The 12,121-nt window shown below is 33.6% G+C and overlaps 2 protein-coding genes across 4 annotated transcripts in view; one reads left to right on the forward strand and one right to left on the reverse strand.

The window, feature by feature from the left end:
• The window catches only part of LOC141398353 (uncharacterized), a 285,059-nt gene that overhangs the window by 119,850 nt on the left and 153,088 nt on the right, over nucleotides 1-12,121 (forward strand). The window lies entirely within an intron of this gene.
• Nucleotides 2,030-10,599, reverse strand: LOC141398039 (RNA-binding protein 1-like). 3 transcript variants are annotated; one of them, XR_012411594.1, is made up of 5 exons: nucleotides 10,169-10,599; nucleotides 9,673-9,904; nucleotides 9,456-9,611; nucleotides 3,138-6,582; nucleotides 2,030-2,808 (listed from the first exon to the last, which is right to left on the reverse strand). XR_012411594.1 is itself a non-coding variant. In XM_073975143.1 (4 exons), exons 2-4 carry the CDS (start codon nucleotides 9,879-9,881, stop codon nucleotides 2,721-2,723), a joined length of 453 nt encoding a protein of 150 aa, XP_073831244.1. In that variant the 5' UTR covers nucleotides 9,882-9,904; nucleotides 10,169-10,599; the 3' UTR covers nucleotides 2,030-2,720. The 3 variants fall into 3 exon arrangements, 1 of the variants encoding a protein (XP_073831244.1); XR_012411595.1 differs by lacking the exon at nucleotides 2,030-2,808 and having other exon boundaries at nucleotides 3,245-5,240; nucleotides 5,342-6,582; XM_073975143.1 differs by lacking the exon at nucleotides 3,138-6,582.

Genomic DNA, 12,121 nt, shown 5'->3' on the forward strand with positions numbered 1-12,121 from the left:
ACTATCCCCCAAAAATGTCCTAAATTCACTGGACACGTAATTAGCACACCTTAAAAGAATCACTAATATTGTGAATAGTTTCAATATGTTCGTCCATATTCAGTTTTAAATCCCTTTCTTTTGGGAATAAGTTCCAGTCTGCTAGTTATATTCTCTACCAGTCTCCGAAATTTCAGTGCCAGAAGGGAATTATATGGGGTACACCTTGGGTCCCAAGGACTGATGGAAATTTCAGCTTTTTTAGTTTTTTTTTATCGATTTTTGCACATGTAAACAAATTCAATGAGGCAAGTAGTTCATAGAAACATCAAACAAAACATCATATTCTTGTTCATCTCTGTAAATTTTCGAATAGTGGGATGTACCCACCAGCAGTGTGCATCTGTAAAATCCGTTTGACACAATAATTTTCGTTAAGAAACTGAAATTAGATGGTTTGAGCTATTGATTATATAAATACTTATCCATCTGGACTGAATTTTACCGATATGTCGTCATGTATGTCACGATAAACCTATGTTCATCTCTATGGGACCTACGCAAATTTCAATAATTTTGTGAACATAAGACAAATTGGAGATAGTCTAGTGAGACCGCAAGATAATATGTTTCCTGGAGCTTAAAACGATTAAATTTAAAATCAGTAATCCAGAAAACATTTATCTTAAATAGTATATGCCTACTTTCATGGATTCTGACCAATTTCAGGAAACCTCAAAATCCTTTATTGTTATTGTTATTGGTGTTATTCAGACTTGTAATTTTGAATAACAAATGGTGTTATAAGTTGATCCTTCTTTACATAATGATGCATTTTATTGATCTTCATTCTATAAACCCCTTCCAAATCGAAAATTTTCTTGAATGAATCATCTACCTTAAACACTTTTTGAAAAGTTTTTGCACTTTATATTTAAATTTCAGTAATCGGCTAACAATTCCAATAATTTCAGATCCAATTTTACATTTGTTTTTAAATTTTTGGCGAATTTCTGACGTTTAGGTGTACATTACGAAAAATGGTCCGCTATTGGGATATATTTTGAGATTCCGGGGTGATAAATAATTTTTTCTTTGGAAAAATGATTTGTTCAATACGTTTTGAATATGAATTAACTTCAATATAAATTAATTTTTGTATATTAATTGAATTAAATTAAAAAATCATAGGGTGTGCTAATTATATGTCCCCTTGATAATTTGGGCGTCTTCACAAAACTTTTATTTTCAAAAAACCACTGACAATGCTATTCACTTATATCATTAGAACTGTTAAATACATTATAGAAAAGGATTTTGTTTACGAAAATACTTCAATTTGCCCTATCAAAACTCTTAGCTGACTGAAATCATTTTGCCCCAAAGGGGTGTGCTAATTCTGTGACCAACACTGTATATGGCCCATCTTCAAATTTTGAACCGAATCGATTGATCCGTTCGAGAGTTATCGTGCGCACCAGCCAGACAGACAGACGGACGGACATTGCTAGATCTACTCAAAATTGTCTGAAACGGATATCGTACAAACATACTTGGGGTCTAAAACCATTATTTCGATGAGGCACATTTTTGGTCGTATCAAAGTGTAAATACCCTCTTTAGCCTAAAGGCTGAGGGTATAAAAATCACCTGAAATGTTTAAAGACGTAACACACAACACCATAAGTTTACAGGAGAAGCTTAAAACGGTTTATAAAACAAAAACATTTCTAAAATATTGCAAATTTTGGGCATCATATTTTCAGAAAGATAAATGAATTTTTCAAAAAAAATTCAGAAGCTGTGTGGATTAAGTATTTTGGTTTTTATTTCCTGAAATGTCAAAAGGCGTAACCCACAATTTGTTGCGTATACATTTAAAGAAAGTCTAAATCATGGTATAATTAGAAAAGTTGGCTAAAGCTTTCTGTCAGTTTAAATTTTAATTCAACAAAAACATATTCCAATTTGCATATTTATTCCGAATTTATTACTTTGCACCACACGATACTTACTATAATGTAGGCGATTAACAAAATGAAATAAGAAGTTTATTATTACTACTTTTTAAAATTTTCTTTATTTGTCTCTTATGTTTTTATTTAATAAATCATAATATATTTATACTTATATATACTATAGTTAAGAGAAACTATTTTCAAACTGCCTGTTTTGTTTTTTTGCTTAGTTTTATATTCTAAATATTAATTGCAAAAAAAATATAGAAATTAAATTCAAAAAAGAATTTACCTCGAGATATATATTTTGTGATTTATGATTGCGGTTTGTTGGAATAGCAGAAACTCAATGATGTTTTGTTGATAATTCTGTTGGACACATCTACGCAGCAGCAGAAAGATGCACATAAGCCGCCTTAAAAGTAGATACAATTATTCCAAAATAAAAAAAAAAATACGAATGGAAAAGGAAAATAAAAGGTTTTGTGTGATATAAAAAATATGATATACAAAATCATATTAAATTATACAATTAGGAAAGATTATTTTCCAAAGTGAAAATATACTGTTTTCCAATAGGTAGGATATGTTTACACAAACATATAGAATATGGACTGAAATAGCAGAACATTATGAAAACATTCTTTTTTGCTTTTGTTTTGGTGGGAGGATAGGGATGAGGGGGTCTTCTCCTTTGAAATATGCATTGTTGTTTTCATTGCAACAACAAGTGTGATTATTTCTTCTTAAAAAAATAATAAAACAATTCACATTGTTTAAGATTTAATGGCGATCACGGGAATCCGATCTGCTGCGTCTGTCACGTGAAAAGCTGCGGGAACGGCTGCGAGTTCTTCTAGGTGAACGTGATCTGGAAAAATAGTTATGTAGAGGCAAAAAGAGACAGGAAGAAATTAAATTAAATTTGTGATGTAATAAATTACTCGTAATTATTGATACAACTGAAAAATGTTACATTTCTACGCATTTTGTTTTAATTACACAGGGCAACAAGTTTTCTTGTTTTCTGGATTAGAATCAAATCGAAATATTTTTGGAAATACATTTTGTTGCACAGTGTAATTTGTTGAAAAGCAAATAAATAATTTTTATGGTAAAACAATAACACAAACATAAAAATTCTAACAAACGTCCACTTTTCATCGGTTCTTTATACTATATAAAAATTAAAAAACAAACCACAATGTTGCACTTTTTGTTGAGCTGATTAATCTGTTGCTGATTGAGATTTATTGTATGGCTGAGGAGGTTGGTTGGTTGTTTGCTTGTAAAAATGGTTGTTGAAATTTTGAATAGTTGTGGCAGTGAGAAGTTATTTTTTTATTTTTCTAACAATGATGCCGATTTTTTGCAAAAGTTTTTATTTTGGGGCTTGTTGTTGATTGAAAACGACTGTTGACTGATAGGTTGTGTTGATCTGATTAAATGATGATTGTTGTTGTTGCTATTGGTAATCTAAGAGTGAAGGAGATCTATAGAATGATGTCACACTTCTGGGGGAGGCAACGAACGATGTATTTGATCACGTCGACGTACATTCACAACTTGTTTATTTGAAGAAAAGTTGCTTTGTGTTGTTGGCTAGGTGGTGTTGGTGGATGGAACAGTAGTAGCAGATGTTTAGTAGTGCAATTTTCTACATAACAAAATGTTGGCCTTGAAGTTGCTGCTTTAGTAGTTTGGTTGAATACAATAACACTACAAAAAAAAACAATGAAAGCTGTTGCGCTCTAGAAAATACAAAATGAACTTCAAAAAATTTAAATTTTTTAATGACAGCGGCAGCATTGTTGTTGTTGTTGCTAGGCGACAAGGAGATGAGGGAGGAGATGTCTGTTGATGATGGTCACCGATGGTTGTATTATTTCTCAATGCACACAGGATTGTTGGTATTTCATCGTCGTCGCCTACCATTTATGTATTACGATGTCGGACCCCACTGAGTTCCCCTGACTGACTTGCAACAATGCATTAGCATTCTCACTGAAGATGTTGTTGTTGCTGTTGTTAGGTGATTTCATTAACCCAATTAATAAAAAAAAATAGAAAAATTTAAACGTTGTCATTTATAAATAATATCTATAAAATCTTTACTACTACAAGATGGCTTTTAAAAGAGAGTTCGTTGTACAGCTGTTTTTTTGGATAAATTTTTCGTTCAAAGAAAGAAGTTCAAGAGAATTATGGAAACATTTATAAATAACATCATACTATACCCATTATTTTCAGTAAAAATATGTTGCAAAGTTAAAGATGATGTCGTCGTCATGGATGTTTTTTCTGGTTGTTGATGCTGTTGATGATGACCAAACAAACAGTGTTTTCTAATTGCTGATAAGAGGAGTCGTACAGATGTTCCGCTCATTCATTCGTTTTTTGCGGTTTTGATACCATATTGGTGAAGTATAGTCCTCAATTTCTAATCTAAATTTATCTGCATTTGCATTAGTTATACTTCTTATTGATTTTACATTTCTTTTGGATTTGTACATATATCTAAATCTCCCAATGCTTGTCTTAATGATGACAATACGTGCCAACTTTTCAGAAATATTAAAGATATCAAAACATCTATACATAACGTATAGGGAAAGAAAAAGTCTAATTTATATCTAAATTTGGAATACGTGTAATACAAAATGATACCCGAAAATACTACTTCAATTTAAAATCGTTATAAAAACGGAATCATTCAAATTCTTGGCTTATAGTCTAGTTTAGGCACTTCATTTGGTTTATTTTGGAATAGCCCATGCTTTTTGAAATATGGGCAGGGTATTCAGTTCCGATAATCCATTTAATTTAATTTATTCATGCTCATGTAAAAACCACTATACATTTACTACTCTCAAAAACTTAAATTTACGATCTTGTTTATTTGCGGACTGACATAATCGTAATTGCATTTTAGTGATAATAGGCGTAAGGTTCCGTTGTGCAGTAGGGGATAATCGAAATTTTGGCAGCTACATCTCGAGAAGTATGGGCTTGCCTAAAGAAAATGTACATTGCTGTAATCAGTAAAACAATGACTAGACTGAACTAGTTACGAATTATTTCACTGTTGCACAATAGCTCCTGTCATTAACTATTAAAATGTTCTACTAAAACCCTTTTACATTCTTTTTTGTCTTATGTAGTTTAAAACAGATTTTTACCAGCAAAAGCGATTTTTTTCAATAGTGGTTTTTTGAGGTGATGATTGTGGGTGGGTGGTGGTTAGTTGTTGTGATTTTGTTGCTGATTGGAGAAGATTTTGCGCCGCTGCTACTTCTATACGACCTGTTGTTGATGTTGAAATATTGCTCAAAAAGAGACAAGAAAAGACAATAAAATTTAGCAAATAACCCAAATATTACAGAGCTATAAAAACTGATGATTACCAGAACAGTAGTCTATGTACTTTTATATTAATTGCCATGTAGTATGCACTGCGTTGCAGTATATTTGGTTTGAAGATATTCAAATCGAGCAACAAACAAGCTGCTGGAGAACTAGTTGTTCAAGCTGATTCAATAGGGTGGTTCTTGTTGTGGTGATGGTGGTGGTAGTTAAGTTGGTTGTGGTGATAGTGGTGGTAAGTTTGGAGATAGTGTTGTTATTAATATATCTTTTACTACTGTCAAAGAAGGGGGCGACTATTATTATAAAGTTGATGTTGGCTGGGATAAGCACTGAGGAGGATATCGTTGGACAATACAATAACTGTCGTTTTCTTGGTGACTGTTGTGATGTTTTTAGTAGAACAAGAAGTAGTAGTAGTAGTAGCTGTGGTGTTGATGGTGCTAAAAATGATGACGACGACGAAGTAGAAGACGCCTCTGTAGCAGAAGTAGTCGAAACATTGTTGCAATAACTTGTCGCTGCTCTTGTTGTTGATGATGAAGAAGGAGTGGTAGTAGTAGTGGAAGAACGGATTTTTGTCATCAACGTTGAAGGCATTATTGACGCTGTTGAAGACGCCAGTAGTTTACAACAATATCGTTGTGGAAGATGACTACTACAACAACTGCAGAGATGTTTATTATGGTAGTGGTGGTGTTGCTGTTGTTGTTGATTGTGGTGGTTGAGGTGGTTGTGGTAGTGATTTGATTGGTGGTGATGGTTGAGATATTGATGAATTTGTTTACAAACGACGACGACGACAACAACAACTACTTTTGAAACACAACTCAGCGATATTAATTGTCTTGTATAAGTCCGTCGTAGAGAATAAGTTTGTAATAGTGTTAAAAGAATGTGGTCAAAATAAATTTCTTGTCCCAAATTAATTATTTTTAATGTCAATCTAAAAGTCTGCAAAAGGTCTAGTATTGTAAAAGTTTTGTCAGTACAACTGTTTGTAATGATGAAGTGGTGGAAAGTTGTTGTTGATTGTATTGATGGTGGTAAAAGTGTTGTTGTTATTGATGTTTTGGTGTTGATAACAATGTCCTTTTTTCTTGTATTATTGCTGAGGTCGCTGTAGTCGTTGTTGTTGTTGAAGTTGTTGTTGGTTGATTTTTTGTAGTAGAAATTGGAAGAGGAGTAGTTGGTAGTAGTAGTAGTAATAGATGTACTTGAGGTACAACAAATAGTGGAGGTAGTAGTAGTAGTAGCTGAAGCAGAAGTCGACTTTATATTCCTGTAAAAATGAGGAGCGTATACCACGTTTAAAAAATTTATAACAAAAAAGAACTAAGAATATTAAAAACGATTTTTCTATATGAACAAAAAAATACAAACAAAGGAAATGTGTGTAATTAAAAAAAAAACATATATTTTACTTGGAGTTGTGTGATAATATCCGAGAAGAGAGGGGACACGCATTCATAGTAGACGTAAAGAAAACTTTAACATACACAAATATAACACAAACAACGAGCCATTGTGGTTAGAAAATAAAAAAAAAACTTTGTGTTTTTACAATTATTGTCAAATATACCATGAAATACGTTTGTACCGTCGTAAATCAAGTCATTGTTACTAATAACATTGTTGAAAAAATAAACATGCAAATGACATGATGAACAAATTATACAAAATAATAAGACACTTTTTAGATTCAAGTGAAGTTATGGAATGCAAAACAGTAAGGTAAGGATCAAAGTAGGGCGGGGCGACTATATGATACCCTACACCACTGTGAAAATGTAAAATATATATGGGAGCTATATCTAAATATGAACCGATTTCAGTATATGACACACTTATTTCTAGACCAAATTTCGTCACACATTCTAAATTTCATCAAAATTGTACAGATATAGGGTGTTTGGTGCATCAAATACCTAAAATCGGCCGAAAATATGTATGACAGTATATCCCAATCTGAAGCGACTTCGATATAATTGGGCACATTTATTTCTAGACAAACGGTAGTCACCCATTTCATCGAAATCGGACATATATAGCGTGTTTGGGGCAGCACATACGTGAAATCGGCCGAAAATATATATGGGATTCATATCCAAATCTGAACCGATGTTAACTAAAAGCAATAGCGTTCTTTCTGTAGCTAAAAAACGATATTGCCCAAATTTCTGCTGAATTGGACCAGTCTACTCAGAAAGTGATTCTATTATGTCCCCAAAAGGATCTATGGGTAGTTATATCTCGTTTCCTTATACATGTTATATACAAATGCACAAAGACATAATACCCCTTACCACAGTGTAGTGTAGGGTATAAAAATGATAAACTTTTAGATATTTAGGTGAAAATATAAGCGAAACCTAATACATTAATCAGTCTGAAGGCTTTGGATCAGCACTGCTCATAAAGGTGTGGTACCTTTCTCCTCCTCTTGTCTCATTTTTTATTTGTTTCGTTTTTGAGGACAATAAAGATCAAAAATGAATGAAATATCGAAAGAAATTTCCAAAAAAATTGTTTTTCCTAACTTCTCTCTGCGAGAAGGGCTGCTTTAGATAATTGTTAAATTACAAATAAACGGAAAGAAATAATTAAGGAAACACTTCCGACTTGAATAGCCAACAAAAGGTAAAAAATTATCATCGACAAAACCCGACTAAGGAAATTTGGCATAAATTGATTATACAAACAGCCATAAAGTTTATAATTATATATAAAGTTTTTCGGGGGGAAGTCTATACGTCCCGAGATATGGGTCTCTGAAGTTCCGAAAATTGGGGAAAAAACTTGGAAAAAATTACAATTTAAAAGAAAAATTTTCCCGTGCCCGAGATTTTCTCCTGTTCATAGGAGAAAGTCTTAAAATCCGGTCGAAGGCCGTCTACTTGGAATAAAATTACAATTCCCGTGCCCGAGATTTGCACCTGTCCATAGGAGAAAGTCTTAAATCCCCGGCCGAAGGCCGGTTATTCAGTTATAAATTGTATTGCATATGATAGTGTATTTCTCAAGCTTTACAATGGTACCCATTATTGTCATTATCCGTTCAAAAATTAAGAATTTGGAACAAGACGGGACTACGAGCGCACACCCAAATTTTCTTTTAAATTATTTTTTTTCTAAATAGCCGGCCTTCGGCCGGGGCAAATCTAGGGAATGGAAACAAAACTTTATTTTATATTAATTTTTCTCTAATTAGCCGGCCTTCGGCTGCATATTTTTGGAAATTTAAAGGCCAATATCTCGGGAGGTATGGACTTCCCAGAGATGGTAAAAATTTCAAAAAAATCTGGTGTGCGCTCGTATTCGCGCCGTATGCCGAAATTAATAACCTAGCTATAAACATATATGCCCTTTTGGAACTTTGGAACTATATCTCGGGAAGTATGGACTACATCTAGACGATATATATATTTTTGTGATCAGGGCCACGAGACCTACCTGTGATACAAATTTCAAAAAAAAAAAATCAGATGGGTTTACATTCTTAAGCCAAGAATTTATAAACGAGGGAATATCCGGAACTTCAAAGGCCCATATCTCGGGAAGTATGGACTTCCCCTGAAGAACTTTATATTTTTGTAATTATTACGAAAAGATTTACCTGTGGTAAAAAGTTCAGATTTTTCTGCCAGCTGTTCGTATAATCGTATAATCAATTTTTTCCGGAAGTATAACAAATGAATTGGAATATATAATTCAGTTTTTAATTTATATATTACGCTTAACAGATACATTTCAGTCATGAAGTTCTGCGCATGTTCAGGACAATCAGATGAATTGACAGAAAATCTGTAACTTTTTTCCTTGTTGTAGCAGAAGAAACCTTGAATCTTTTGTCTTATTATTTTGAATGAATGTACAACAAAAAGTGATTAAAATGGGGGACGACAATGGTGCACGCACATATAGATATGGGTTCTAAATAAAAAACAAATACTTCAGTAACACCAATCCTTGTAACAGGTTTGGTATTTTCCTCTTCTTTTGTTTGCCACACTTTATGATTGCAAACAACACATACGTTTTGTTACGCTTAAATTATTTAATTGACCCATATCAACAATTATATAAGAATATACAAATAACAAAGTTTCTTATATACTACAATATGAACAAAAAACAATTTGTTTTAAAACATACCTGTAACGAGCACTGCCGCCACCGGTTCCTCGGCTGGCAGATTCACTGGCACCGCCGCGGCCTCCACCGCCACCACTGGTACCACCACGACGTCTACTATCGCGGCGTGAACGACCAGATGACATTTCAACGCGGATGCGGGTACCACAGCAGCGACTATACAAAATGAAATAAATTTATTATGTGGCCCAGTTCAAAAATATAATCAATTACTTACGTTCCATCTAAAGCACGGGTTGCGTCTTCAGCATCACGTCTGTCTTCAAATTCAACAAACGCAAAACCTGGTGGATTACGTGCCACCCAAACATTACGCAGTGGGCCATATTTGCTAAATGCATTTTCTATTTCATATTTTGATGCAGATGAGCCCAAGTTGCCGACATAGACTTTGCAAGCCAAATCCCATTCACGATAGCGTGGCATATTTATACTTTTATTATTTATAACTGCAAACGAATAGGTAAAAATACAATATGCAATTAATAAGAATAAATGTCTATATAATATAGTCGTAATTTACGTATTAAGTTTTCCCCTGAATACACACACATGTATTTATGTTAAGAGAAAAAAAATCATAACCAAGATGGCGACCACTTGGTCAATTTAGTATACCTACTATTTTCTCAAAACTATTTTGCATAATTGCAGTTTCTTTTTTCCATTATTTCTATGTAATAAAGTATTATTATAAAGAAATTTCAGCTTACCTTAAATTAGATTTAACAATTTTATACAATTTAGAGAAATGTAATGCAAATATTTCCTTGTATATTACACTTTTCACTTGAAATGGACAAACTTTCGAGAACACACCTTTTCAGCAAGAAATATTTTTCATAAATGATAAATGAATCAAAGATGTCAATATTATAAGATAGGAAAAGTCAATTGTGAAAAATTAACTGTAGAGGGGGTTAACCTCTGTTGCTACGACATCATAGCAACATTCTGTTAAACGAAAACTGTTACTCATTGGAATATTGACAAGAAAAACATTAAAACTCAAATTTTACGGCGTTGACTTTTTGTTTTTTTATTAAATACAAAATAAGAAATAGTGAAGAAATAAATTTCAGCCACAAAACACGACGTTAATGTTTTCTGTCTCGAGAAATGGGAATCAAAAACGATTAGCATTGCTGTTATCAATTCCAGTGAGTTGTGTAGCCATCTGTAACCAAAATGTGGAACTATTAGCATATGTTTTTGGAAAATGCATTTGTTCGTGTCTTTATTGCTATACGTCTTTGAATGAATCAAAGACGTATAGCAATAAAGACACGAACAAATGCATTTTCCAAAAACATATGCTAATAGTTCCACATTTTGGTTACAGATGGCTACACAACTCACTGGAATTGATAACAGCAATGCTAATCGTTTTTGATTCCCATTTCTCGAGACAGAAAACATTAACGTCGTGTTTTGTGGCTGAAATTTATTTCTTCACTATTTCTTATTTTGTATTTAATAAAAAAACAAAAAGTCAACGCCGTAAAATTTGAGTTTTAATGTTTTTCTTGTCAATATTCCAATGAGTAACAGTTTTCGTTTAACAGAATGTTGCTATGATGTCGTAGCAACAGAGGTTAACCCCCTCTACAGTTAATTTTTCACAATTGACTTTTCCTATCTTATAATATTGACATCTTTGAATGAATACAGTCTAGGGACAACCAAGTCGACTTTCGATTAATCGATTAGTCGACTTTTAGTTTGGAAAAGTCTAAAAATCGTAGTCGAATTTAGGGTATACGCGATATACATAAATACGTCGTACGTCCAATTTCATAAGGCCTCGGCACATACGGTCCGTTGAGCGTCGCGTTCCAGACAACAGCAAAAATGGTTGTGAAATTATGAATGAAAATCTTAAGCCCTCGCCACATACGGCGCGTTCAGCGTTGCGTTACAACAACCACATGAAAACTTCAATAACAAACTTGGCATCACTTACACATTTTTCTTGTGGTTGTTGTTTTCAACGCACAACGCGTCGCACAACGGACCGTATGTGCCGAAGGCTTTAGATTTTTTGTTTTCCGTTCACATATTTGCTCTGTTCCAGAACCTGCATTTATTCAAAAATGTCCATGTTTACTGTCTACGAAAATTACCAGACAGTGCCGAGGCAACTAGCCAAATGTTTGTATGTATTAGTAAATCAGAGTTGTATCCTAAAGGGGAACGCAGGCGGATTTGCAAAGAGGCTCTGGCATTCCTTTATAATTTGACATTTGGGGAAGCAAGCGACTATTAATTCTGTTCTCGTTGAGCTCGTTGAGCGTTGCGTTACAACAACCACATAAAAACTTCAAGAACAAACTTGGCATCACTTACACATTTTCGATGTGGTTGTTGTTTCTAACGCGTGACGCACAACGGACCGTATGTGCCGGGGCCAATATAATACCAGCAAAAAGTTTGCATCCGCGGATGCAGTTGAATCACTACAAGTGTACGGTACATTTGCCGTTGGAGTACATCTTTTCCTACCAAGCAAAAAGTTTGCTTCCTCGGATGCAGTTGAATCATTACAAGTGTACAGTACATTTGTTGTTGGAGTACATATTTTCCTATGAATTCACTTATGAATTTTACAAGAGAGCGCGCAGCTAGGATGCACTCTATTTTGCTTCCGCAGCACACAGCTAGGATGA

This window comes from Musca autumnalis, unplaced genomic scaffold, assembly GCF_047663935.1.
Source record: "Musca autumnalis isolate F117 unplaced genomic scaffold, ASM4766393v1 scaffold_3, whole genome shotgun sequence".
Classification (NCBI taxonomy): Eukaryota; Metazoa; Arthropoda; class Insecta; order Diptera; family Muscidae; genus Musca; species Musca autumnalis.

What these genes read in the sequence shown, in the direction of transcription:
- LOC141398039 (XM_073975143.1), bottom strand. Translation starts at nt 9,881, where the DNA reads ATGCCACGCTATCGTGAATGGGATTTGGCTTGCAAAGTCTATGTCGGC. An exon ending in ACCCGTGCTTTAGATGGAAC is followed by an intron (nt 9,612 to 9,672) that starts GTAAGTAATTGA and finishes CATTTTGTATAG; the next exon opens with TCGCTGCTGTGGTACCCGCA. An exon ending in GGCGGCAGTGCTCGTTACAG is followed by an intron (nt 2,809 to 9,455) that starts GTATGTTTTAAA and finishes CTATTTTTCCAG; the next exon opens with ATCACGTTCACCTAGAAGAA.